Source organism: Pantherophis guttatus, chromosome 3, assembly GCF_059756535.1.
Source record: "Pantherophis guttatus breed Tessera chromosome 3, ASM5975653v1, whole genome shotgun sequence".
Lineage (NCBI taxonomy): Eukaryota > Metazoa > Chordata > Lepidosauria > Squamata > Colubridae > Pantherophis > Pantherophis guttatus.
The window spans coordinates 37,685,842-37,713,199 of NC_142065.1; the positions used below are offsets into that span (position 1 = coordinate 37,685,842).

Consider the following 27,358-nt stretch of genomic DNA (forward strand, 5'->3'; position numbering starts at 1 on the left):
AATTTGTTTTACATCTCCAATCAATTGTTCTACAGTCCTCAATGTTCTGAATGTCATTTTCCATATTCCTTTTTATCTCTACAAATCTTTCTTCCATTTCCTTTTTAAAAGCATCCAAACTATTGGCAACTGTTTCAATCATTCTCTTGCCAAATTTTCTGCCATAAATCTGGCCTTATCTGTAATGAATCCCTCCTTTTTGTTCCTTTCTTTTTGCTTCTTTTCCTGTGGTTGTCATTGTAATATTTATGGCCAAAAAGTAAAAAGTATGTCAATTACTAGGGTAGTCTTCCTGTTTTTCTGTCTTTAACACTTTAGTCCCAATTAGCTCTTTGTAACTACAGCCATACTCTAAGGCTCATATTAACCTTATCTTATTTCATAAAATCTATCAAGTACCTACTTTCCTTAGTACTAAATAATCAACATTCCCAAGAAGGTCCAGTCTGATTGTCTAGATAATTTTACTATTTTCAAAGGCACTTCTATCAAAGAAAAGAATAGTCTTCTAGTTTTCTAAAATTGCTGTCCTCTTTATTTGTTTAAAACATTTTTAAATCACAATCTTATTTATTTATTCATTCATTCATGACCCTACTCAAACAGATGCTTGTTTAGACATCTAACCTGTCTAGATCCACACCTGGAAGCCAGTACCTGAAGCATCTTTGAAGCAAGCCAACATTCATTACCTGTCATACTATCTGCAGTTCAGAACTAGCTATGGGAGGTGAATAATAATAGAGCAAGTCAGACAAAATCCTACTGTTTAGCAGAGCTTTTGATCGACGCTCATTTTCACTCCTCTTAGTTACAGGTTCAGAAGTTTGGGACTAATTTTCATTCTCCTGCTGGTAAAAAGTTTGTCAGACCATGACTTTGATGTTATCTTATGTACTTTGATTGGGCTATGACTAAAATTAGCTCTTCTTTTTCTTACTAGGCTAACTTAGTAGCAGCATTTGAACAAAGTCTGGTAAACATGACATCCCGTCTGCGGCAGTTGGCAGAGACTGCAGAAGAAAAGGTGAGTCATTAGATCAGAGAAGAGGAGCAGCAAAAATTCACTTTAGCTTTCCTGTTCAAGAATAGTGGTTGTTTTTTAATGTCTCAGGGCTGTAGATGTTGAAAGAAGAAGAAAAATATAATTATTATTTAGTTCTCTTAGACAATTGATATTAGGCAATATGACCCAAGCTTAGCTGAAAGCAAAAACTTCCAGTATGGGAAAGAAAACCACCTCTGCTTCTGTGTCTAGAGACTTGGATCATAAAACTTTCAGTTTTGTTTATATAATAATTTGTTCTCCAGTATTGGGTATTTGTTAAAATATTAGTTTATACTTCTTCAATGGGGTGAATTATTTATATAAAAGGGTAAAGTTTACCTTGAGTCAAATGTGACTCTTAGCAATTGTATGGATAATCTATGTTGTATTTTGAGCCACAATATGGAAGTGGTTTGCCATTGTCTTCTGGGTCCCCCCCCCAATTTCCAGTCTAATCTGTAGCTCTGGTATTTCTCCTATCAGGTGTTTCTCTACATAGCTTTTTCAAGATTAACAAAAGTCATCCAGATACTGCCACTTGATGACACAATTTACAATTCAGGGGATCAATGTGCAGACTTAAAACACTTCCAGAGCAATTAACATAAAACAAGAAAATGAATCAGCCTTGCTTATTTAATACTAGACACTTTTCAGTTTCTCTGTTTCTTAGAATAGGTTTAGGCAGTCTATGGGATGTAAACGTTTATGTTTTTGATGGGTTTTTGCCCCAGTCATATTATTGTTATTTATGTCTCTTTAAAAGACACAAAAATCAGTACAATAGGTATAGTAATCCTTTTCTCATGCTTAATTAACTGTTTTACTGAAAGTAAAACTAGGACACTATACATAGAAAGTTAAACCATTCTTCCCTGAAAGAAACATTAGGCTGGTATTGTTTTGAGAAATTAAAATCCTGGATAGATGCAGCTTCTTTGTACTGTTTGGAATATAAGAAAAATGGCTTTTCCCTAATATTACTCAGAAGAATTCTTAGTGAAAGAATAAAACCCAAGGCATTAATACATTATGCAATGTCTTTCAGGACACTGAGTTGTTGGATTTGCGGGAAACTATTGATTTCTTGAAGAAGAAGAATTCAGAAGCCCAGGCTGTTATCCAAGGGGCCTTGAATGGAACTGATATTACACCCAAAGGTGAGGACAGCAGTTGATGCTCATGAACCTTGAGGATATTTTATCTGCATCTTCTCCATGATAGATTTGGTGTATATTTGTGTGTGTCAACATCAATCAATGCCCGAATCTACTAGGTAGCGGTGAAAGCAATATGCATCTTTCTCTAAATATAGGCAATCAATTCCTGGTTTTGAATGCATATTGCACTTATTACATCTCTTTCCCTAGTATTCTCCACTTCCCTATTCCGAATCTTGAGTTGGTATCTTTTAGATAAATAAGCTGATTGCTTTTCATGCAGAATCCTAACCTTTCTGAGATAATATTAAATAAATGGAAAGAAACTACAGAAGAGAGATGGGATTTTTAAAAATATGCTTCCTTGTTTTTCTGTTTAATATATGTCTGTGTTTTTACACTTAACATAGTTTGAAGTTCAGCCTGAAAACCGAAGGGAATGCAACATTGCACAAGTACACACGTCTGTAAGCACATTCTGAATGGTCTTTTCTTTTCCTTGTTGTCCAGAATTACGAATCAAGAGGCAAAACTCATCAGATAGTATATCCAGCCTGAATAGCATCACCAGCCATTCTAGCATTGGTAGTGGCAAAGATGCAGATGCCAAGAAGAAAAAGAAGAAAAGCTGGGTAGGTAAAGAGAGAAGTGAAGCCAAGGAAATTAAGTTTACTTCTACAGTTTATGAATATGAAATCCTGCAGTATTTTGTTAGAATAGGTAATAGAATGACAACCATGGCTATTCCAGGATTCTTATCTATAACAGTAGCTATACCTGCTTGGAGAAAATATTTTTGACAGAATTTTAGTTTGCATTATTTTGCTCTTGAATTCAAATATAAAATTGCTTGCTACAGGTGGAATTCATCCACTGCTAAGCTATGGCCTATGAAATATACACCAATCATATTTAATTATGATGGCCTATCAGATCAAGGGATGTCCATTTCATTATGGATTTTTATTAAAAACAAACACATGCACTTAAAAGGTACACAATATGCCTTTTTTCTGCCTACTCAATCCCATCTCTAAATTTTAAGTATTTGATGTTTTTCTGTTCTCATTCCAACAGTTTGTTTTGAGCCAGAATGTAGAACAGAAAAGTCTCAGTTATTAGGCTCCTCTTTAAACAGAAAAAAAAGAAAGAAAAATAATTGAAGTTAAACATTTTAATACAGAGAATAATGTGCGATTATTCTTAATTCTTCACAATTTTTTTTTTGCATGACAAGTCACTATTTGTGCTTCTAATGTGAGTCCTTATTTTTCCTGTATGTTACCCTTACAGCTCTGGTATTTCCCCACTGTTCCAAGGAGAGCTATACCCCCAGCTCTCTGCCCAGTATGTGTGTCTTCCCTTTAGGAAGACTGGATAGGAGTCTGTTCTGCCTCTGTATGCTGAACATCCCTGCTTCTTCTGGGCAGGGAGCTCTGAGCTGAGTGCATGATTAAGTCTTGCTCTACTGTTTTTTCCCTTTTCTTCCTTCAATGCTGATCTACAACACTTTTTTATTTTCAGGTATATGAGGTAAGCTTGGAACTTCCCTTCCACCTTCTTCCCAGTCCTTTCCTTATGTTTTACTCCTGACTGGTCACTCCATTGTATATGGGACAGCTCAACACTTGTGAAACTAACCGTCCCATTTGCTCATATACTTGCACTGCCAAGTCATACTGTAAGAGGCACTGCACTGGGATTGGGGGAAAGTTTCATATCTGTTGATAATATTATTTTGAATCTGCCCTAATTCACTCTGAAAAGCATTGTGCTTTTCACAAACTAGTATTTGTTAATCACTTTCCATTTGTAGTTTGTTTTTAAAGATTGTGTTCCAGTCTTAACGGTTTATAGAAGCATAATATAATTGTCATAAGAGAAGGAAGTAATATTTAAAAGAATACATTTAAGTATCTTCCTTTTTCATCATTTGAAATAGTTCTACAGGTAGTTGAAGAGAGAGAGAGAGAGACAGTACAAGTTAAACAATTCCTCTTATGTTAAGGAAAAGTTCCCAATTTAGAAATGATTGCATGTAATATCACCATGTGAATTTTTTGATAAATTATTAAAAAAAAATTTGTTGAAGGATATAAGTAAAGCTGTTTAAATAAGTAGTAACAAAGTAACCCAATAGTTTGATGATGATTCTCATATTCAGTATTAGTTTGTTTGGGTCTCTTGATATTTAGGCTTATTTAGTTTCAATGACCCAAAAACAAGATTCAAAAACTTATGACAGTTCTTCTATTTCTGTGTGGGCATATTTTATCAGGAATGTTTCTGCCAGGCAAGACCTCCCTCCCTAAGTGGCCTTCCATTTTGGAAACAGACCCATTGCTCTTACTAGTGAGGTCAGGTATTGTTTGTGGAATATCCAGACAGGATTCCAAGCATTCACAGCTTGCAGCAGGCTGAAACAAACAAAATGCAAATCCTAGAGGGTCTAAAACAACTCCCCATGGCCAACTTGCCATAGCCAACTCGCTGTGGGATAGGTTGCCATGGCCAATTTGTCACAGGACAATTTGCTGCAGAACAAGAGTTACACTAATATCGAAGAAATGATGGAATGTAATCATTAAAGAAAGGATGCCAAAGGAGGGACAGAATGAAATGTGAATGACAAAAATTAAAATATTTTTAAATTATTTTAAATAATTAAATTGAATTGTTGAATTGTTCCATGTTGAGTTGTCCTGTGGCAAGCTGGCAAGTTAACTGTGGCCATTTGGCTGTGGCTGTCCCATTCCGAGTCCTAGATACTAGTAACTGCCATTTGAAACTAAACCCAAGAACAATTCGCTGAGTTAGTTTTCTTCCCCTTTTGCTGGGAGGGAGAAAAATAGCATTTCTGGGATCTGCCCCAAGAATTATGTTAATGGGCAGATTAGAAGTATGATAATTAGAATAAACCCTATTTTCCATTACAGTGCTATCTTCACCCATTACAGTGGCTGTTCCTCCTGCTACTGTCTCAATACACATGTGAATTGATGCTTGTTTTGTGTCTGTGTGAGTGTGAGTGTGCATGTTGCATGCTCTGCCTGAGCATGATTAAAGTCATGCATTACTTAGTTCTTTCACGAGCAAAGCATACAACTATTTTCTTATTTTAAAAATCTTTTTTACAATATGCTTTGGAAAGAAAAGTCTGCTTTTTTGGTCTTTTAATAGCAAGGCTTTGGAGTACAAGAATATACTCATCTTTTAGTTCCCGTTTCTGATGAATATCTTTCCGTTAAAACTCCATTAAAACGTCTGTTAAAACTTCTTTTAAAACTTCTGTTAAAACTTTTGTTAAAACTTCTGTTAAAATATAAGGGCTTATACTGTCTAAGGGCAAAGGAAGCCTTATTTGTAAATGTGATAAATCAGTATCAGATTTCAAGAAAGACAGGCATGGAGAATTGACTGTTGGAGCATATTTAAATTCCAAATGTATAATGTCCAGGAGGATAGTGCTTTATAACTGGATGAATTTATAAGCATCACAAGGGTCTATTCACACCCAGTAAGTTTAGAAAATGTGACTTTGGTGTTGTGGCATTTTACAAATACTGCAGGTTATCCTTGACATGATCAGCAATACTGCAAAATCATCTTATTATTCCTTCCTGTTTCTTCCTAATCCTTCTCCGACTAAGACATAAATAAAATGGTGCTCTTAACAATGTAACTTAATGATAGAACTAATGTCTGAATGTGTAACAAATAGAGTGCATGTTATCAGTACACGACTTCTTTGCCTGTCATAGTGACAAGAAGAAATGCATGAATTCTAATCTGTCTCCCTTTCCCTTTCCTGATTTATTAATTAATTATTATTATTCCTCGGATAAAGATTTTAAATTTATATTTATACCTCATTTTTTGTCTATGATAGACCTATAGACATACAAAAAGTTCCCAAGCAGTGACTAGATCCACTGAAATGTGGTGACTACCACTAGAACCTTTTGAATGCTCAGACTTTCCTCAATATCTTTTTCCTCTGCTTTGAAAAAAAGCAACCATGTGATCCAAGGAATCAATTATGGCATGTTTATAATAAACTTGTAACCCAAATAAGTTCCCTCCCTAAATAGCTACAGGGAAAGCATCAGCTCCTCTGAGATGAGTATTTTCTATTCCTAAGTTTCCATAAAGAGATAGTGGTAGTGCATTATAATTAGATTATAAACCTGTTGTCCAAATGTCATTCTCTTCAGATTTTTGTGCACAGATAAAACCTTACCCTCGCTTGCTTCCCATGAGAAACAACAATTCTTGTTGCTAAAATTCCAGAACACTTTGAACGAATCTCTTCTGATACATTAGACATACACGACAATGGCAGCAATTATATGTAAGATCTCAGTTGATCTGTGCCATTGTTGTTGCTGATTATTGACTCTAGTGCATATTCAGACATGTCCAAGTTTCAGTCTTGGACTTGTCTGAATATAGTTTACTTTATTAGTGTGCAGAATAAGGTCATTTATTTATGTTCCTATACTAGCTGCTTGGGGGTGGGGAGAGAAGGACCCACCACATATCTGCATTTTCCCTAACCTGCAACAGATACATTATTGCTTTGGAATCTCAGGACATGCTGGGCTGGGTTTCTTTCAAGCAAACTTTCTTTCAAACAAACAGGGTTTATATATTTAGCTTCCCTCAAGGACTCAGATTTATGGTTTCCAATCATGCAAGCAGCCTGGTTCTTTTCATGGTGAGATAATAATAGTGACATTTAGAATAATTTCACTTCCTTGCCAGCAGCTGACTCAGCTTGAGGCATTTCACATGCCATGAGGTGAAAGGGAGCAAGCCTACTTTTGTCAAAAGGGCTTTCACGGCCCCATTCCCTGGCCCAACTTATTTACTTTGGCTTGCTTGAAAGCAACCAGTATTGCTGCTGAATCCTCTTAGGTGTGCTGGCTGATAGCTTGGGGAGCCTAATTAAGGTGCACTGAACACAAATCATAGATACTTCTTACGCTTTCAATCACCTTTTATATGCTTGCGTTCCTATTCTTTAAAGATGTTTGGAAAAATGCTTTTTTTCCTACTCAGTGCATGCTTATGGGCTGAATGCATATTAATCTGTACCTTAAATAGTAATTAATTAAATGTAATCTGTATTTGAATGAGTCTAAATTCTCTTAAAGCAGCTGTTGGCTTACTTAATGTTAATGTTAGAAACATATGGCTGGAATATGATATATGCGATTATATATAGCAAGTGTCTTGAAAAGTATTCAAAATGATTAGAGAGGAATTTCCTTGTTTTAATGAAGATTCTGTGTGGGCTTTCCTAACCTTTTCTATATCTGTATTTTCCTCTTCAGTTAAGGAGTTCTTTCAACAAAGCTTTCAGCATCAAAAAGGGTCCAAAATCTGCCTCCTCCTATTCTGATATAGAGGAAATCGCCACCCCTGATTCTTCAGCACCATCATCACCAAAACTGCAGCACGGATCCATGGAAACGGCTTCTCCTTCCATCAAATCTTCCAACTCCTCTTCTGTAGGCATGGATACCACTGAGTAAGTCCAGCCTCCAACTGTACTGGAGGCAGAAGAGGAAGGCTTGTGTGGGGCAGTTTGGTATTTGGGAAGATTAGAATGGGCAGATTAGATTAAGTTTGACATAACATTAATTCTGTGCACATACTTGTCTTTTATCCTCTGTTTTAATGGCTTTTCATTCCCTACGCAGACTCTTCCAGACCAATGAAGAAGAACCCGAGAAAAAGGAGGTTTCAGAATTACGCTCAGAGCTATGGGAAAAAGAAATGAAACTGACTGATATTCGTTTGGAAGCCCTAAACTCTGCCCATCAGCTGGATCAGCTGCGTGAAACTATGCATAATATGCAGGTAGGTGTTGTGGTCTGTTGGCCACCGGCCCCTCCAGCAGCCGAATCAGATGAGGAGGCAGTGTGGGAGTCAGGGCCACTATCAAGGCAACCTGAGAGCTTCGAGGGGGAAGAGAGAACGGAGCTGTCAGAGATAGAGACAGAGGCGGAGCCTGAGCCGTCCATCAGCCCTCAGATGGAGAGTCAACAGCCCCCAGGTCTGGAGGTGGCTGATGAGGAAGAGGAGGAACAGCTGGGTCCAGTGCCTGACACACAGATGCGCAGAAGGCAGAGGAGAGGAGAGCAGTGGAATCTTTGGGATGGAAGAGCCACCACTGCTAGTAAAGTGGGGATAAAAGTCAGGGGGCGGAGATGTATAGGTGTGGCAGACAACTATTCATCTCCCTGCCAGACAGACTTGTTAGCTTCCTGTGTGTGTGAGAGAGAGACACTTCTTGCTGGGGCTGCTGGTGCTCCTAATAAAGGGAACATTTATTTAACTACAGAGGGTTTGTCGTGTTTGCAAACCAGGTCAGAACAGTAGGTCTGATGCTCTGCAGAGCTGGTATTATGGCTCAGTTTGCAGTTTGTACATTGCTATGGGGACCAGTTTCTGAATGCCTGTTATGTGTTTTCATTAAATAATAAAACAATTGTATGATACATGCCCCTCATTATATGCAGCTGATACTGCTGATTTTATTTTTATCAGAGGAAGTACACTGTTTGAACAGTTGTGCATGGGTTATTGATCCTTAAATATTTTGATTAATTTCCAAATGCCTTTCCTCAATGTAAGGATTTTTAAAAAGGTCAAGAGCCTCTTTAGGGCCAGTGGAAGCTCTTTTCTATTTTTAAACTCATCATGGTCACAGTGTGACTCACTGCCCCACATATTTCTTGAGATTAAAAAATTAAATAAGGTCAGTTGCACACTTTATGGCTAACAAAACATGTTAGTTGAACCATTTCTTCTCCTAATAATATTCTAAACACATACAGTACGTTGTTTCAGCACAAGTAAAAATAAAACTAAATGTTGTTAGAGAAAGACAGTGAGAGAGAGACAGAGCACAAGTAAGAACTAATGTAGTTTTGGAGCTCAAATCAATTTTTCTTTTGCTTAGGAAACAGGAAAGTTCTGCTGTCCTGTTTATTGCTTAACTTTCACTACTGCATGTTTGACGTCAATGCTAATGAACAAAAGAAAGTCCTATCAAGCACCTGCTGTCTGGTGGAAAAGAAATACAAAAACTACATTTGGTTTTAAAGACCTCTTTTTCCAATGGTTCAAGCTTAGAATTTACTACTGAGTCTATCTCTGGGATCTATAATGTTGGTTGCCAGGTGCAATTCAATGTGCATGACAAAGAACAGTGATGGCGAATCTTTTTGGCACAGAGTGCCGGAAGGCACATGCGCCAGAGCACCGGAAACCCGACCAGCTGGCCAGTGCGCATGTGTGCCTCGGAAACTGATGACCAGCTGGCTGAGCTGGGGCGACGGCACACGTGCCCGCACATGTGCCATAGGTTCGCCATCACAGACATAAGACCTGGATGTCTTCAGGACTGCCTTCCCCAAATTGGTTTTGCTTGTCTTATAAGATCCAACAAAGCACTTTAGTTCGGTTCAATTGCCATCTTCCGAGGTTGGGTTTGGCAGTGGGCCCTTTCAGTTGTCCCTTTCTTTTGAACACTGATCCCCCTGAGATCAGGATAGTCCTTATCCTCCTGGGTTTCAGAAAGGCTGCCAAAGCTGGTTTTTTCAATAGGACTGTTACAAGTTGCTTCTTCCTGTAATTAAGATATGATCATAAGACTAATCAATCAATAAACTATTGCCGTTACTGTTTCTGTAATCAAAGTGTAATGAATGTAGAGTTTTATTTATTATGGTGCTGTGTTTTTGTTGTCTTGGTTTTAATTCTGTAATTTTTAACCACATTTACATAAATTGGATATGTAAGCTGCTCAGATCAGTTTGGATGGGAGTGGCGTGTGTAAGCCCTCTAAATAATGAATGGTATGAATGAGTGTTGTTGTTCTTATTAGGTATATCATCCCAGCCTTTGCTCTTTGTTCCTTTCCTTTAGCTGGAAGTAGATCTATTGAAAGCTGAAAATGACCGGCTAAAGGTAGCACCTGGGCCATCATCTATCCCAAGCCATGTTTTGAGCTCATCTGCTGCATCTTCCCCAAGGCGTTCCCTAGGATTACAGCTGAGTCATTCTTTCAGTCCCAGTTTAACTGATACAGGTAAGCAAAGAAAAGGGAAAAATAGGATCACCAAACTATAGATAGCAACTTACTTTTTGCGTCTCAATCATAATCTCACGTTGTTGTTTAATGAACTGTGCTTAAAAGATAGAATCAAAATTGGTTCATAGGGGAAAGAGAGGGTAATGATATATGCTATGTGAAATCCTGTTTATATCAGGGAGAATGGGACATGTTGTAATTAGGGGCGTGCACAAAATGGAACTTTTCTTTTGAACCCATAACAATTGGAAACCAGCTGTTCTGTATAAGGAATGGCTTGCGCAGAAATTGCTTTGCAAATTTCTGTTGGTAATATACACAGACTGCTGATAATATCACTTGTTTTATTAACAGAACTTTCTCTCAAATGGAGAATCTACAAGGGAAGGAGAAAGTGGAACCAGGGTAAAGAAAAGGAGATGCGCTTAGATCTAAAAAAAAGGAGATTCTGTGTTAGAATCCATGAATCTAAATGTGGGGGGGGGAGAGGGGGGGGAAGAAACATTCAATATTTGAACAGAAGCCCCAGGAGAAAAAGCATAAGATTAGACCCAAAGACTAATTTTACAGTGTATACACTTGCATGCATGTGTCTGTCTAATCTAACCATCTCATACACTGTCTTAAAATTGAATCAGAGGTTCTGAAGGAAAACCTGATATTTCAAAAAAAAAAAGCCATAGACAAAGTTCTAAAAATAGTGATTTATTTATTAAAGAAGATATTAAAACAGTTTCAAAACATACACCAGGGAAATAAAAATCACAGGTTAAACTGATAGTATTCATAGAATTATTAATCAGAAATTATTATCGGCATGCAAAAGCCAGTATTTATGAAAGTTTGACCAGAAAACAACATCTGTTACATTTCTAGCTTTTGGAATGAATGAGTTATTTAAAAAAGAAAAAAGAAAGTAGAAATGCCAGGATTGAGCAGAGTTCTTAGTTGTCCCATCAGGTTTTGGAAATAATTTAAAAAAATAATTTTAAAGAAAAAAATTCTTCTACTTCTGAACTCGGAGGGGGAAGAATAAATAGAATTTTTTAGTGGGCAAATACGGTGCAACTAACTCAATTTCAGTCTGTGACAGGCAGGATTTCTGAGTGATTAAAATGAGGGGATCAAATATAATGTTCTTGAATTTTGCTTTTCTAGAATTGTCACCAATGGATGGCATCAGTGCTGGTACCCAGAAGGATGAAATGGTACTACGAATAGTAGTGCGCATGCCACCTCAGCACATCATCAAAGGAGTGAGTACCATTACAAGAAGGGAGAGGTCACTGTTTGGGACAATATGTCTCATGTGCAACATATTTGGGGGAGGGGATATAACTTTAATGAGATGATCCAGTTGTCATTGTAAACATCCCCAGCCACATTGTACATCTGGTTTGGCTTCCAGGACTTGAAGCAGCAGGAGTTTTATTTGGGCAGTAGCAAAGTGAATGGGAAATTGGACTGGAAAATGCTGGATGAAGCTGTCTGTCAGGTTTTCAAGGTAAGTTGCTAATTAATGACAACTTTTTTGGTACACTTTCATCTTCAAAAACTTTATTTCAGATATCTATCTAGTATCTTACATACTACTAAGTTAAAAAGAATTTCAGAATAGCAGAGGAATGAGGCAGAGAGAAATGGCAGAGAGAAAAAGATAAGATGGACCTAATAAAGATAAGCACCATGACACACAGACCCTCTCTCTCTCTACACACACACACACACACACACACACACACAGAGAGAGAGAGAGAGAGAGAGAGAGAGAGAGAGAGAGAGAGAGAGAGAGAGAGAGAGAGAGAGAGAGAGAGAGAGAGAGAGAGAGTTTCTTCTTTGACCATTATATGGCCAAACCAGGGGCTGTCTGCTGCAGTTTAATCTTTTGCATAAGAAAGTTAATTAACTTTTGATCTTTCCGTACATGATATGAATAATACAGTGAATACATGAAAACTGTGAATTTTTCTTTTAGCTATGCACCACCTTTAATCACATCAGTCTAAGGAGGGCAGTTCATCTCTGCTATCAATCTTTACCATTGCAATTGAAGTTATTGCACATATTGATGGAATATTCATCTATATGACAAATTTAGATAAATACTTACATTTAATGTGGATTTAAAGTCAACTACAAAAGGAAAATATTAGTTGTAGAAAATGCAAAAAAAGAAAAGGGGAGAGGAGAGGAAAACAACAACATGTATTCTTAAAATAAATCAGTGTAGGCTGAGCATGCTCAGTGGCCACAGGACGTTGAGTGCCTGACAGGAAGAGAGTACAGTGGATCGAACAGAGTACATGATGCTATATGGGAGTTTTGTTGTTGTTTTAAGTCATATTTGTAGTGGCTGTTATTATTTATCTTTATACCCAAACTTATTTCTAAAGACCATGCATATCTTCCCTTTCCTTACTGTGTTCTTAGAATAAGTGTAGCATTAAGTTTTTTGAGAGCCTCACTAATTGGAAAACTTTCTGTCCTTTATTTAGGATTATGTCACCAAGATGGATCCTGCTCTGACTCTGGGACTCAGCATTGAGTCTGTCTACGGCTACAGCATCAACCATGTTAAAAGAATCTTGGACACGGAGCCACCAGAACTACCTCCTTCCCGCCGGGGTGTGACCAGCATTGCTGTGACTTTGAAAGGTCCTGCTTTTTTCCCATTGGTTCTTAACTGTTTATTACCAAATGACTGACAGAGAGGAAAAAACAACAAGATTAAGAGAGGCTCTGGAAAGCACTTTTAAGTCCAGAATTAGGTGATGATAGGTGATGAAGATGAGTGTAACACTGTAGCACTATGCTCAGGGGTGGGTTCTACTTACCTTTACTACCAGTTCGCAGCATCCTGCGCTCTCTTCTGTGCATGCACAGATCTCCTATGATGACGTCCGGGTCACTGGGTGGAGCCTCCTGCCGGTTTTACTACCGGTTCCTGCGAACCAGTCCGAACCAGGGGCGACCCACCACTGACTATGCTGTAGTAATTATATGCAAAGAATTGTACTTATTTATGTTAGTATAGCATTCTCTCTGGTTTTGGTATTAGATGAAAATAAATCTTAGTTTCAAGATCCCTTCAGATTATTATTTAATCTGGTATTTCTCAAATTGGGAGTCTAAATAATTAATGGTAGGTTATCTGAATGCCTTCCTCATAAGTCCTTTTCAGACAGACTTGTCAATTTGATGCAAAGATGTGTTTATTAAGTGCTTTGATCTGGCACATGAAAGACCATTGTAATGCAAAATTGAGGCTACTGTGTGATGTTATGAAGGTTTCTTGTGATATTCTTGGGCATAGGTTTGAAAGAAAAATGTGTGGACAGCCTGGTTTTTGAGACTCTTATCCCCAAACCAATGATGCAGCACTATATAAGCCTTCTACTCAAGCACCGGCGCCTTATTCTCTCTGGACCAAGTGGAACTGGCAAGACCTATCTGACCAATCGCCTGGCTGAATACCTGGTAGAACGTTCTGGCCGTGAGGTTACTGAAGGCATCGTTAATACTTTCAACATGCACCAGCAATCATGCAAGGTGGGAAACTTTTAATTGTTTCATTTCTGAGTAGTCACAAGGACAGTATCTCCAGATCTTAACTCAAAACTTTACATGATCTTAGTCATAGGTTCCTCTGTTATTTTAGTTGGGATAATTTATCCCTTATGAAATCATTCATTTTTCACTGTAATTCTAAATTTAATTTCAATGAAACTTTGTAGGTAGGTATAGTATTGAAGTCTTAATTTTCATGAATCTGTTCTTCCAGCCCTTTGTCAGTGTTCTATTAATATAATTAGAATAATTATCCATAATTATGTTAAGTTCTAACTAGTGATTCTCAGCCATAAGCCTACTAGCCAGTGAATTTTCCTGATATCCCTGTGTTGCTGTATTGTAATGTTTCTGAATATTCTCTCTATATTGATACAATAACATCTTACTTTCATTGTTTGCACCAGGACTTACAACTTTACCTCTCCAATCTAGCCAATCAGATTGATCGGGAAACAGGGATCGATGTTCCATTAGTTATTCTCTTAGATGATCTCAGTGAGCCTGGTTCCATAAGTGAGCTTGTCAATGGAGCACTTACCTGCAAATATCACAAATGGTGAGCAACCAAGATTGAGCTTACAAATACCAGAATATAAGAGCCTGGCCTATAAATTATGTAAATTACAAGAATTTACAGATTATGCTAAATTGTGATTTTTTTTTCTGCCTATCCTGTTCCTAACAATGATAGCTTTTTGTGAATGACATGACTGCATCATTATTTCAGGCATAACGCGTGAATGGCATTAAACCAGAGAACTTTCTCATCCTTAGTTTGGATGATCAACCTGGCATAGGCAGGAAGGGTTGAAACTTCCCTCTTCAGGATCATAGAGCAAGTTGAGGTTTGACTGATAGATCATCTCAAACACCTAATACTGTAATCAAAATAACTGAGTGTGTGTTTTATTGTGCCCCAGAGCAGTGCAATAAAATACTGTACTGTGCAACTACCAGAAAAAGGTGGCCACACTATTTTATCTTCAGCATTTCATTCTCTAGGAGTCAACACTGACTGGAAGGCACAAAAAAAAAAAAAAAAAAAAAACACCATCCAAAACAAAACCAACCCCTCCCCCCACAATGCTATTGAAAGTGGTGGAAGGTCAGAATAAAGAAGCTCTGAATATGTTATGAGCCACTTGGAGTCATTATGTCAGATAGACAGCCATATAAGTCCTGTAAATAAGCAAAATGTTTCCCCCATCAAGAATTCAAATACACTATATGCAATTTTCTTTCTCTTCCCCATCAGCCCTTACATAATTGGAACAACTAACCAGCCTGTTAAAATGACTCCAAACCATGGCCTCCATCTCAGTTTCAGGTAATTACTACAGCAATGTCTATTTAGAATGTCTCTTCTATATGGTCAAGTTCAAAGATTTACTGTATATTTGGGAAGTATGCGCTATATGCAGATTGTTTTCTGGGATGAGGAAGATGCAAAGTTCTTTATTTTACTCAATATTTTAGTCTAGAAAATACAATGGAAGAGGATAATTTGCTTGGGTTGAGTACTTTCCTGTTTTTTCCATGACCAACATATCATATTACTCTGTAGGATGCTGACTTTCTCCAATAACGTGGAGCCAGCTAATGGCTTCCTGGTGCGCTATTTACGTCGGAAGCTGCTTGAGTCTGACAGTGATGTCAATGCCAACCGGGATGAGCTGCTACGTGTGTTGGACTGGGTGCCAAAGCTCTGGTATCACCTCCATACCTTCTTGGAGAAGCATAGCACTTCTGACTTTCTCATTGGTAAGCCTAAGCTTGTCATCCAGTAAGCTGAAATGAATCTCACCATCATATTGCATCTTATTTCAGACTAATAAAATAAAGGTTAAGACACTGCATGGAAGCTTCAGCCTCTCATTTGAGTTCCCTGCAGTTAATTCATAGTGAGGAAAAAGCAATATGCATATGCTTAGAGTCCCTCTAGTTGTCTAATCTAGTTTTCTAGGTTATTCTGCTTTATTTATTCTTTATTAGAATATTATTTTATATAATCTTTATTTTTCTTCATTAGTCCATTTTTGAAAGCCATATTCATTGTTTTTATTTTCTGTATTATTGTTGAAGATTTCTTTGTGGGGTTGGAATTTATCAAATTTTAGTAAGCTTCTCCATTTAACTATAGGCTTCTCTGAGACATACAAGGGGCCAAAATGTCTGTAATTACATTCTAAAACTGAATGGCAAATCCTATACACCAAATAGCTTCTTGCTGTGGATCATAGGAACTAGAAATTAATGTCTTTTTAAAGGAGTAAATATATTCCATATTGATTCCTTTTAGCCATAGCAACTATGATAATGGAGTAATTGTCTTGAGACTAGATGTTAAATAGGTCTGATATTCCCCCACTGGCTAGTAGTTTACTTTCTTCCCTTTACTGTTTCCCAGGTCCTTGTTTCTTCCTGTCGTGCCCAATTGGTATTGAAGATTTCCGTACCTGGTTCATTGATCTCTGGAACAATTCAATTATCCCCTATCTTCAGGAAGGAGCAAAGGATGGGATCAAGGTAATTTTCCATGGGTCCTCATCTCTTCTAGAAGAACTAGTGATGTGGCTAAAGCCTGCATATCAATATGGACGTATGTGTTCTGACCTAGTCTTCCCCAGCAGCACGAAGCCGAATCCTCATCCCAATAAACCCCTTTTATTTAATTTACAGTGAATTCCTCTCCAGCAAAGTCTTTCCTCTCCCACAGTCTTTTAAGATAGTTTACAATTACTGACCTTTATCAGGCTTGAAGAGTGGCCAATACTTGGGCACTAAGAATGTAGTAATGAACTAATTGTGTCCTGCAAACTCCACTCCCCTTTCACTCCTCTTTTATTCTCTCTGGGAGGAGCCAGTCATCGTCCACCTGTGGCCTTACTCCCAAGTCAACCCGTGTTCTTCAGCTGTTCCCTTCGTCTGGCAACTCTGTGCATGCGCACACTGGGAACAAGCTCCAGCTGTTCATCTGCCTCATTGATATCTGACTCCAAAGGCAGCTGATAACTGGCATATGGCCCTGGCCCTCTCTCTGCCTCCGACGCAGAGCCCTCATCAGAGCCTTCCCCAGACTCCAGGACTGGCCCATGTTCCTCTCTAACCTCCTCACTGTCTAAATCTGCTGCCAGATCCGCTGGCCGCTGGCGGGCAACAACAATATGTTACTCAGCTACAGGTTGCTATTTCCTTTTACTCTGAATTATTCATAAAACCCTGCAGGAAAGCTGTTCCTTCCAATCTTGTCCTCTATTTCCTTGAATCTACTCTGTTCCCCAGTGAAGGAACTGGAAGGCAGGTATATGTGTATGTCACTTGCCCCTAGCAAGTGTCAGTATTCTTTCTCACCCTTCTGTGTTGCAGGTGCACGGACAGAAAGCTGCTTGGGAGGACCCTGTGGAGTGGGTGAGAGATACGTTGCCTTGGCCATCAGCCCAGCAAGACCAATCAAAATTATACCATCTTCCCCCACCCAGTGTGGGGCCCCACAGCATAGTGTCTCCTCCAGAGGAACGGAGTGGCAAGGATTCTACACCCAATTCTCTGGAATCAGATCCCTTGGTATGTTTTCAGTTTGCAAATGGGAATAGTCGCTACTGAGAATTAAATTGAGAGCTCAGAATCATCCAATCTGGGTCGGTCACCACAACCAGAGAGAAAGAGAGGTCCCATAAAGATCAGCTCCAACATAGGTCCAAAAGCTCAGAAGACAAAACCTCTGATCCCAGTGACCGACCCAGATGGGATCCTGCAACATTATCTTGAAACACGTATATTTGCCTTCATTCACTCAGAATCATGTTCCTGAATTAGTATCCCAGTTCTTGTCACTAATGGAAAGATCTATTAATTTTTTTTCAAAAACCATAGCTTATAGGAATAGAAAAGTTAATTTCTCCTCATCAATTTTCATTTTATCAAAAATTGACAGCCCTTGCTAATCTGTTAGCTTAATTGCTCTATGACTGGAGGCAATTGTAATGTTGTCAGAGTGGATATTTCTCCATTATGTCCCTCTCTGTTTTAGAATCCCTGTTCCTCCCTCCCCTCATGTCTTATAGCTGAAATAACACTAATGGACTGAATGCACAAGTTAACCTGGGGAAGACAAATCTCTGTTCTCCTCTGCCATATAATCAAGACTGCATTGTTGACCTCTTCAGAAAGCATAATGACCTTCACAAAAGAGAAAGTCTATCAGAGATCTTCAAACTTGGCATCTTTAAGACTTGTGGACTTCAACTCCCAGAATTCTGGGAGTTGAAGTCCACAAGTCTTAAAGCTGTCAAGTTTGGGGACCCCTGGAACTGATTCTGCTGTGGCATTATCATGATATGGCCACAAGGTGGCAAAGATGTATAAGTCAAAGAAAGAGCACCACATACCAACTGAGAAAACTACATGGAATAGTTATGTACATAATCATTGATGAGTTATGGATGATATAGGACAGAAGCAAATACTATCACATATATTCCTCTGTTGAGCCAAACAGAAATTGATGCTAGCAAGTGATTGTGGGACAGAGGTCCTGGAAGTAATGGCTCCTATAAAAAGAATATAAAATGTAAGATCCTGACAGAGTAGTACATGTACAAAAAATACGATGGATGAGTGATACTAGAGGGAGTCCCAAATTCTGGACTTGGAATAGACAATCTGTTTCTTCTGTTTTAGTTAGCCTGTCTTCACTGACCACATTTGCTCTTATCTTAATCCCATAAAAATATTAATGGGGTTGTAAACCTGGGTTATCCCCTTCCCACATCCCTTTCAGATTCAAAGTCTCATAGTATGTATTCTTACCTGAATAAAAATAAGACACATAGTATAATTGTAAATAAGGCTGCCAGATTATGAAAGGTAAATTTGCATTATGCAAAAACCTGTGTGTAAATTGCCATTGACTTCCTCTTTGTAGAACTGTACATATTTTCCATTCTCTTAGCTCCCCCCTTATCCAAAGCACAAATGATTTACAGTTATTCCTTCCTCTCTCTGTGGGAATCTTGGTACCCTATATACCCTATTGGTATAAAATAGTACCCTATTGTTTTCAACCTGAAGTACATCTATTGAATTATATCTGCACCAACCTGCCTAATAATAATAATAACAACAACAACTTTGTCATTGTACGTGTATACACAGTATACCCATACAACAAAATTCACTTAACACCCAAAGACCAAGCCCAACACACATAACAATCCCCAAACACCCCCCCACCCACCACAAATTGTCCACCCCAAACCACCGAAACATCCCCACGCCAGACCAAGTATTGCTGTCCAACAGCTCACTGATGGTTTATTTTATTTATTTTATTGTTGGATGCAATTATAGCTCTAGGATAAAAACTATTCAGAAAACGTGTGGTCTGAGTTTTAATTGTTCTGTATCTTCTGCCAGAAGGCAACAGTCCAAAAAGATTGTAAGCAGGATGGGAAGAGTCTTACTTCTGCTGCTTTCCAGGTGTATTGCAACAGTGCCTCCCATAATTCTCAGCCACTGTTGAAAAGAAGAGGAACACTCAATACATGGGAAGGCATCAAGCTAAGGAAAGTTGGTATATTTAATCATTACTTATCAGTCTTTTATCCTACCTATACAGATGGCAATGTTGCTGAAGCTTCAGGAAGCAGCCAACTACATTGAGTCTCCTGACCGAGAAACCTTGGACCCCAATGTGCAGTCTGCACTCTAAAAATAACTGGATGCGATAGAATGGAGACAAATGAGGCAATCTTGGTTGTCTCCACTCCTAGGTCTTCTTTCTTTTTTCTCTGGAACCTGCAGTCTGGAATGAACACCACAGAGTGGCAGGGAGGTGCCCATCACTTCCTTTGGGATCTGTGCAGGTGAACAGTGAAACAGGAGACAGTTGGGTCTCCTTTGCAAGACACTGCTCTCCCTCCACCTCCAATAACTCTGGTGGTAAGAGAATGGTGGGTTTTATTCCTGGGCTTTCTGCCTCTGTCATAAACTCCTGGTTTTACAGTATGATTGGGGAGCATCAAGAAATCCCTCACATCCAGTGTTCCCAACATAAATGTTCTTGTGTAAGGCAAGAGACTGGAGAGAGCCACACAGAGCTGGCTGCTGTATTTCTGCAGGGCAGTGCTAACAGGCAGGGCAATAGCCAACTTTGTAGAACCCTAAAATGAGGATCTTTTTATAAAATAAAAAAAAGCAAACCCCAGAAAGCATGAGAGTGGAAGCGTCATTGCTGCTCTTGGAGCCGTTTCCTGCAGTTGCTGCCCTTCGACTTTCCTGCCACAACCAACATAGGCAAAGACCTAGTAAGACTGTTAACTCTTGTCTTTGTACCCTCCTTATTTAATCTGCATGAAGGTCTTTTTACTTTCAAACTCCCAATAAACACTTTTTTCTCCTCCACTTTATTTTATTTGGTTGATCTGGGCCATTCCATTTGCTCTTTGGTTCTAGGAATTATGTTCTGTTTGTCATTTGCCTTTGGTTCCACAGGAAGGAGCCTCCTGAGTTAATAGTTTTTTTCAGTTTCAGTTCACCTTTTTCTTGTTTTATTTTTCTGTGAATTTCATTCCCACAGTCCCTCCAACTGAAATTGGTGCTGACTGGATGACTTCCAGTAACTTAAATCCACTTCCTGGATCCTTGCAGCTTGCATCAGATGCACACAGAATTGAATCAGCAGCACAACCTATGCACAATTTGCATGTGGACTCCCCTTCTTGTGCCATTTCGTATCATTTCTTTCTGAAAAGCACAAGAGGTCAGAAAACTGTGATCAAAGGGAGAATGGATCGTTATAGTGCATCATTTAATGGACAGCAACATCACCATTTTTTTCCAGTTTTGCACTGTTTATCAATGTGCTTGCAAATCTCTTTTCTTCCATTCATTTTCTCTCACTTTATTTTGGGGACACAGGGTAATAGATCCTTTTTATAGGAGCTGTCTTGAGTCTGTTGCCATTCAGATGTGCTGGAACTCAACTCCACTAATCTCCAACCAGCACAGTCCTGCTGGTTGAGGATTACAAAACTTGGGAGGGGGGGAATACATCTGGAAAGTAACAGTTTAACCAAGGCTGAATATAAACATTTAAACATTTAGCCTTGGATGTCATTTATATGATTTGCCAAACAAATAGCCATCAATACACAAGTATTCCCCTAACTAGATGACTTTGATTGCAACTCCAATCAATCTTGACCATCAATCTCTATCGTGCATTAAGTTTGGGGCAACTAAAGAGCATTCTCATATGAAGCGACCCCCCCCCCCAGGATATATTTTAAGTTTTAATATACTTAAAGAACTATTTAACTAGCTATATAAATCTTCTGATTACAGAATTTGTTTCAAGAAAATGTCAGTGTAGTTTCTATTGATATGTGTTTTACATTCAGAATTGAAATTATAGATGTCAGACCAGCCCTCGGCCTCTAATGTTCTATAAATGTCCTACTGATGTTCTTTGAGGCATGCTTGCCAACTTCTAGTCGAAAGAAATTAGACTATAGGAGGAGTCAGTGCACTCCACAGCCATAAACCCTTTGTAACATTTAGCTTTGATCAAATAAGATACAAGTCTGAATTTTAGCTTCTGTGGTAGGAAGATGTAATGATTAGGTTCTCCATATTGCAAATCTCTGCTTTTTCAGTAGTGCCATGCAGACATATGAAGAGATACCTTATTGAAAGCTTGAGTAAAGCATGCCTCCAATGCAAAACCACATGAATACCACAAATCCCCATCTCTGAACAGCAGTATGGCTGTTTTACTTTACTGGGTAGATTTTCTGCGCATGCAGAACTCTTTGACATCAGAGCAAAATGATTTCCTGAGGCAATTCAGCCTCACTTTGATCTCATGGCAGAGTGTCTCATTGATGAAATGGATCCCAAAAATCCACAGCAGACTTGTTTTTTTAATCTAAGCACTACATCTGTTTAGTTCTTATTCCAGAAGAGCCTGTGAGAGGAGACAACTAAAAAGTGTCAAATTTCTTAAAATGTAACCTCAGATCTTACACATTTTTTTTTCTTCCATGGGCTAAAATTTTAACAATAGAACACACTAACCCAGAGGCATCTGCAGCAGTGCTTTTGTCAAAGTGACTAAATGGGCATTGTGTCATTGTGATGCAAGCTCTATCTCTTTTGTTTGTGCATGAGGCCTTGAAACATATTTACAAAACAGACATGATGGCGTGATGCTTGTTTTGTCATCTCCCACCCACTGCCGATGCCCCTGGGTTAATCTTTCATCCTCTCATGGCTCCTATCGCTGTCTCTTGCTTTCCCTTATGGTGGAACCTGTTGGGTTTATATTGGCAAATCATTCACAAGGCCTGTAGATCAGAGGTCTCCAACCTTGGCAACTTTAAGTCTGGAGGACTTCAACTCCCAGAATTCCCCAGCCAGCTGGCTGGGGAATTCTGGGAGTTGAAGTCTTCCAGGCTTAAAGTTGCCAAGGTTAGAGACCCCTGTTGTAGATAGATACATTGTGCCAAATACCTTTGGTCTTATATAGTTCTGAGCATTCAGGTGATATTGCTCAGATTTTCAGTATTTTCTCTTTTTAAAAATGTGTTTTTAGGAAGTGAGTAAGAACATTTTCCAGCATTGTATGCTACATTTTGCACTTACCTAGTCCCTATATAGAATGTATATAGTGTCTTTTTTGTCCATGGTTTTTGCCATAAAGGCACCTTGTGAAATCAGTGCTGGTTTATTTTGTAAGTGAAATGTAACAATTCAGGATACACTTAAAAAGTTTCAGTGGAGAGTTCATTTTTATTTATTGTACCAAATAGCCATCCAAATTTTTTTATAGATACACAATTCTTTCCTCACCTTATCCCATTCTTCTATGGCCATTGAGGATGCCTAGTTTTCACTGGGCTGCTTTACAATATGGATTGTTCTCTAGTCCCCTCCCCCCATTTAATTTTGAACAATTTGTCCCTTCTTGGGCATAGTTAGGGGCCCAATTTGGAGAAAAAAAAACTTTATAGCAGGGGTCTCCAATCTTGGCAACTTTAAGACTTGTGGACTTCAACTCCTAGAGTTCCTGAGCCAGCTTTGCTGGCTGAGGAACTCTGGGAATTGAAGTCCACAAGTCTTAAGGTTGCCAAGGTTGGAGACCCCTGCTTTATAGGATATATGTACAAATAGTGATCATTGTAAAGAACACATGCTCCAGGTGTGGTCACATGCCAATAACAAGGAACAGAAGACCTGTCTAGGTATGCATAGCCCACCTCCATTTCTAAAACTGCTTTAACTTTTCCTTAATTCAGCAAACATGTAAGATAGAAAGATTTGCATTTTTGAACTAATGAATGCTTGCCAAGAATACTGGCCATCTGGGTAAAATTAGTATCAAATAATAATTTTGATAATGCAAGGATAGAATTTTGCACTGGTTTCCCTGAGCCAAGAGTATGAAATGAAATGATCAATATAATGTGTAACAAGTACAAAATTAATGTTTTCTTGGCTTCCTATGTTTTTGTAGAGCCTTTTCATTCATCATTTTCTCTATTTTATTATCAATGAAATCTTTTTGTAACCCTCCCATCTATTGAACCTAGGTTTTACTTGTAAACAACATCAGTTTCAAAGTGATCTTGATCAACAAAATTAGATAATTGTGCAGACTTTCCACCCTTGTCTCCAAGATTCTTTACAATTTGCTTATAGTTCAACACATCTGCATGGCACTAGTGGAAGAAGGCTGTACTAAGAAATTTCAAGGATTTTCAGTAGACAATAGTAATTCCTCTCATAAATATGACATTGTCTCAGATTATTTTTAGGTCTCCATGCCTCCTATTTCCTTCAAGCAGAATGTATTTTGTAAGATGAAACTGCCTAGAACTACCAACCTTTATGGCAGCAGTGACAAATGAAGTCCTCTTTGTGACAGTCTGTTCGCAATATGAATCTATCACTCTCTTTACCTGAATAAAGTGGGATGGAATAGATTAGAAACCAAGGAAGTTATGAATTATGAACCAGAACCTATCCCTATGTAGAAGAAGGGTAAAGGGGAAGGTTTAGCCACTATGGATTGATATACTATAATGTCAGAAGGACTGATAGTTCAGATTAATTAGTCTTCTTTATATGGAAAAGCTCTCATGCTTTCATATGAAGTTGTGCTGCTTTGAAATTGTGATTATCTGAGCAAAAATGCAGCTTGAATAACTTGGCTGTGAAGTTGCTTATGTCCCTTAAACTCTGCCTTAATATTATCATTTCAAGAGAGGAGAATCTAGCCGTGGATTAACAGATCTTACTCTTTTCTGACTACTAAAAGAAGGCTGGGGTAATCTTTTAAATCCAGGCTAGACCAAATAGTGGAGTAGTTTATGTTCAGCACAAAGAGCCCAAGGAAGGAAGGAAGAAAGGGAGGAAGAAAGGAAGGGTAACATCCAATGCCTATTGACTATATTGCTTGGAACTACGTACTTAGATGATTAACTGACTAATTAATCCAACAGCTGCCTTTCATTCTGAAACATCTAAACCTAATGACCAAAATCACACTCCTATCCCTGCATGCTTACTCAACTACCTTATTGGACAATATAAGACCTAGCCAAGAACTAATTCTTCTTCTGAAAGCAAAGGTTTCTGTTAATAAAGAGAATTCCTCTGTTGTTCACTCATTCCTTTTGCTGGAATAAGCAATGCCACCCAAAGGAGTTTTACTTCATTCCACTGAATTTACTTGTCTAGCCAAAATCTGCCAAGAGCAATGTTTACAAACTGGACAGCCTTACCTAACTTGATGTCCTTGAGATATTTGGACCATAACTTTGGGTCATCAAATGCAGCAGGAGATAATGAAAGTTGTATTCCAGTGTATGTAGAGGATATCTGACTGGGGAAGAAGGCAATAAAGAAATGCAAGCAAATAAGATGTTGACACTTTTGGAGCTAAAGTAAAGACTATTACTTTAGATCTTTAAAACAAGACAGTAAAAGATAAGTATCTTATTCAACTCAGAGCTGGCGCAATCAAAATTTCATAACTACCCATAAAAGGTTTGACCTTGCTTTGAAAGGATTAGGAGCCATTTTGGTGGTTTTTCAACAGAGTTAGCCCTCTAAAATAGTAATCAAAAAGAAAAAGGAGAAAGGGAAACTAAAGTTCTAGTTTAAGGATTCAAATCCAGCAGGTCTTCTCTCCATTGACTTGGATGCCTATCCAGATGATCAACCTGAGATGAATTTGATGGCTAAGAACAATTTATAGAAAATGTTTTCAAACATGAATGGAAAACAGCTCCTCTCCCCATACCATTTCCATTTTGGATGCTAGATACATCTCTTCATTAATATTTTATAATATAAATATTATACAATTCATAATATTTATAAATTTTTCTGTATTTTCAACATTTCCTTCAGATTCCAGTTTTGCTGAATACAATTAAATACTCACATGCCAGTACTGCAAGTCTTATGAATTTAAAGACATGAGGCACATGACAAACAAGAAAAAAAATTTTGTACATGTGGCTCTTCATTTAATTAATTGGTAAAATGCAAATCAAGATGCAGTGATATTGATTCAAAATAATTGCTGATTCAAATATTCAATTTATTTTTTTTAAACAAACAAGGCTCTCTAGCCAATTACAGTTCCAAGCTAGCTATCCGATTGTGAAAATGCTAGTGCTTCCTAACTGACTGATTGCAGATGAAACTACAGAATTTCTCACCACCCAACTATCAATAGTGACAGTAAACTATTTCCTGAAGTAGAACTTTAGTTGATGGTAGTTGCCAGTCATCATATCGGCTAAATAATTCATAATATTGATATCCAAAAACTGGATCAAGAAATCCTAAAAATCAAAGAGGCAATTTGGCTGTTAGAAAAATGTGGTGTAATGTATTCCCCCTTACTTTCCATTGGTAGGCAACTGCATAGCAATTCTATTATTCAAATACTTCTGTAATCATTGTTTTTTTATTGGGTGGGCCATCTAACATCATAGTGGGAGTTTATGACTGATTATTTCATGCAAACCCAAGGTGCTCATTTATCTTTGTATAACTATACATATGTACATATTTTGTTTTATGTAACAAATGCTTTGGAGATATTAATTTGCTTTGGAACCAATGGATGACATAATAGATTTAGGCTATGACAAAAGGTGCCCAAACTGGTTTAAAGAAAACTGTTGCATAGAAAATGAAAATCTAACTAAACTGAATCTTTAATGTCCTGATTTAATCTTCTGCAACAGCATAGGTGCTATATATGTAACATTTTTTGCCAATGATTTTAAACTTATGTAAGAACTGCACTATCCTTCTGTGAAGCTGATGTGAATGTGAGTGTTCTATCTCAGAGAAGTCTCCTCACTCAAAATCCATATAACTTGCTGGTGACAGGGTCAAGATATTATGTGTTTGCACATTTTGTCTTCCTTCATTTTCCTTTCCAGCCAAATTTATGCAAATGGGAGAGACGTAGTTACAACTTTCCAAAACCTCCATACTTGGACACCTTTTTCAAGAGAGTGCCTGTAAAATGTAAGACCAGAGGTCCTCCACTCCACTAGGGAGATAATAATATTTTTATTCCTCTTTAGGACTTTTCAGTTTTTGATTGGCTTTAGGCGTTGAAAATATAAAATAAGCATCCAGAATTCTCAGCTAATGTACAAGAGAAGCAAAACATCTTACAGTGTCATCAGTTCAGTCATTTAGTAGGCAATGCAAGTTTTCTAGTGCTTCTATAGCAGTGTAGCATTCTCCAGAACCTCCAAATTCCTACAAAGGCTATGCAGTTTTTCTCCAATCTGATTAGTTGGAAATGGAAGTGTTAGGCAGGTGGATCTTTCTAGACCTCATATTTGTTAAAGTTTCTATTTCAGACCTCTTTCTTCTTTAGCACTTGGGTGATGTCAGTAGTAGCAGAGAATCTCAGAAGTCCCACTAGTAGAGTCATTTAGAATCCTAGTGGTGGTTCTTGTCACTTATATTTAGAGCTACTTTAAAGCTTGAAGTCCTATTTAATCCCTTTTCCCAAAAAGCAATAACTTGAAAGAATGTCACTGACTTTTTTAAAAAAAAGGACAACTACCCCTGATGCAAATACTGACTTGTATCACAATTCCCAGAGACTAGAATTACAATAGGAACAACTGCCCCTTTCAATTTGAGTTCTCTTTTACTAAATCCACTTTTAACTGAAGCAGTACTGCAAAGTACTGGTAAATTTGTAGTGTCACTGTCTTAAAAGTAAAGATGGCTATGTAGGGGACTAAACCCAAATTCATAAATCACTAATACAAAAATACTTCTAACAATCTGCTTCTCCAGTTAACCACTTGGAGGCTCTTCCTTGCATCCTGGCCTTATTATGCTTACTCAGATGCAAGTTAAACACGACTTACATTTTCAAGTAAATATGCTTAAGGTGCTTTAAGTGATCGACGTAAAATGTATTAAATC

The 27,358-nt window shown here is 38.0% G+C and overlaps 1 protein-coding gene across 11 annotated transcripts in view; it reads left to right on the forward strand.

Moving 5' to 3' along the window:
* Positions 1–20,284, forward strand: part of NAV1 (neuron navigator 1) — a 256,933-nt gene extending 236,649 nt beyond the window's left edge. For all 11 annotated transcript variants that reach the window (XM_087889298.1, XM_034414207.3, XM_034414203.3 and 8 more), the window contains 16 exons: positions 944–1,027; positions 2,097–2,208; positions 2,719–2,840; positions 7,545–7,741; positions 7,914–8,073; positions 10,147–10,309; positions 11,471–11,568; positions 11,721–11,816; positions 12,808–12,967; positions 13,626–13,861; positions 14,287–14,438; positions 15,138–15,209; positions 15,447–15,643; positions 16,290–16,408; positions 17,249–17,446; positions 19,500–20,284. In XM_087889298.1, the coding sequence (XP_087745424.1) occupies positions 944–1,027; positions 2,097–2,208; positions 2,719–2,840; positions 7,545–7,741; positions 7,914–8,073; positions 10,147–10,309; positions 11,471–11,568; positions 11,721–11,816; positions 12,808–12,967; positions 13,626–13,861; positions 14,287–14,438; positions 15,138–15,209; positions 15,447–15,643; positions 16,290–16,408; positions 17,249–17,446; positions 19,500–19,592 (2,259 nt within the window). In that variant the 3' untranslated portion in view covers positions 19,593–20,284. The remainder of the gene's footprint in view (positions 1–943; positions 1,028–2,096; positions 2,209–2,718; positions 2,841–7,544; positions 7,742–7,913; positions 8,074–10,146; positions 10,310–11,470; positions 11,569–11,720; positions 11,817–12,807; positions 12,968–13,625; positions 13,862–14,286; positions 14,439–15,137; positions 15,210–15,446; positions 15,644–16,289; positions 16,409–17,248; positions 17,447–19,499) is intronic.
* The last annotated feature ends 7,074 nt before the right edge of the window (positions 20,285–27,358 follow it).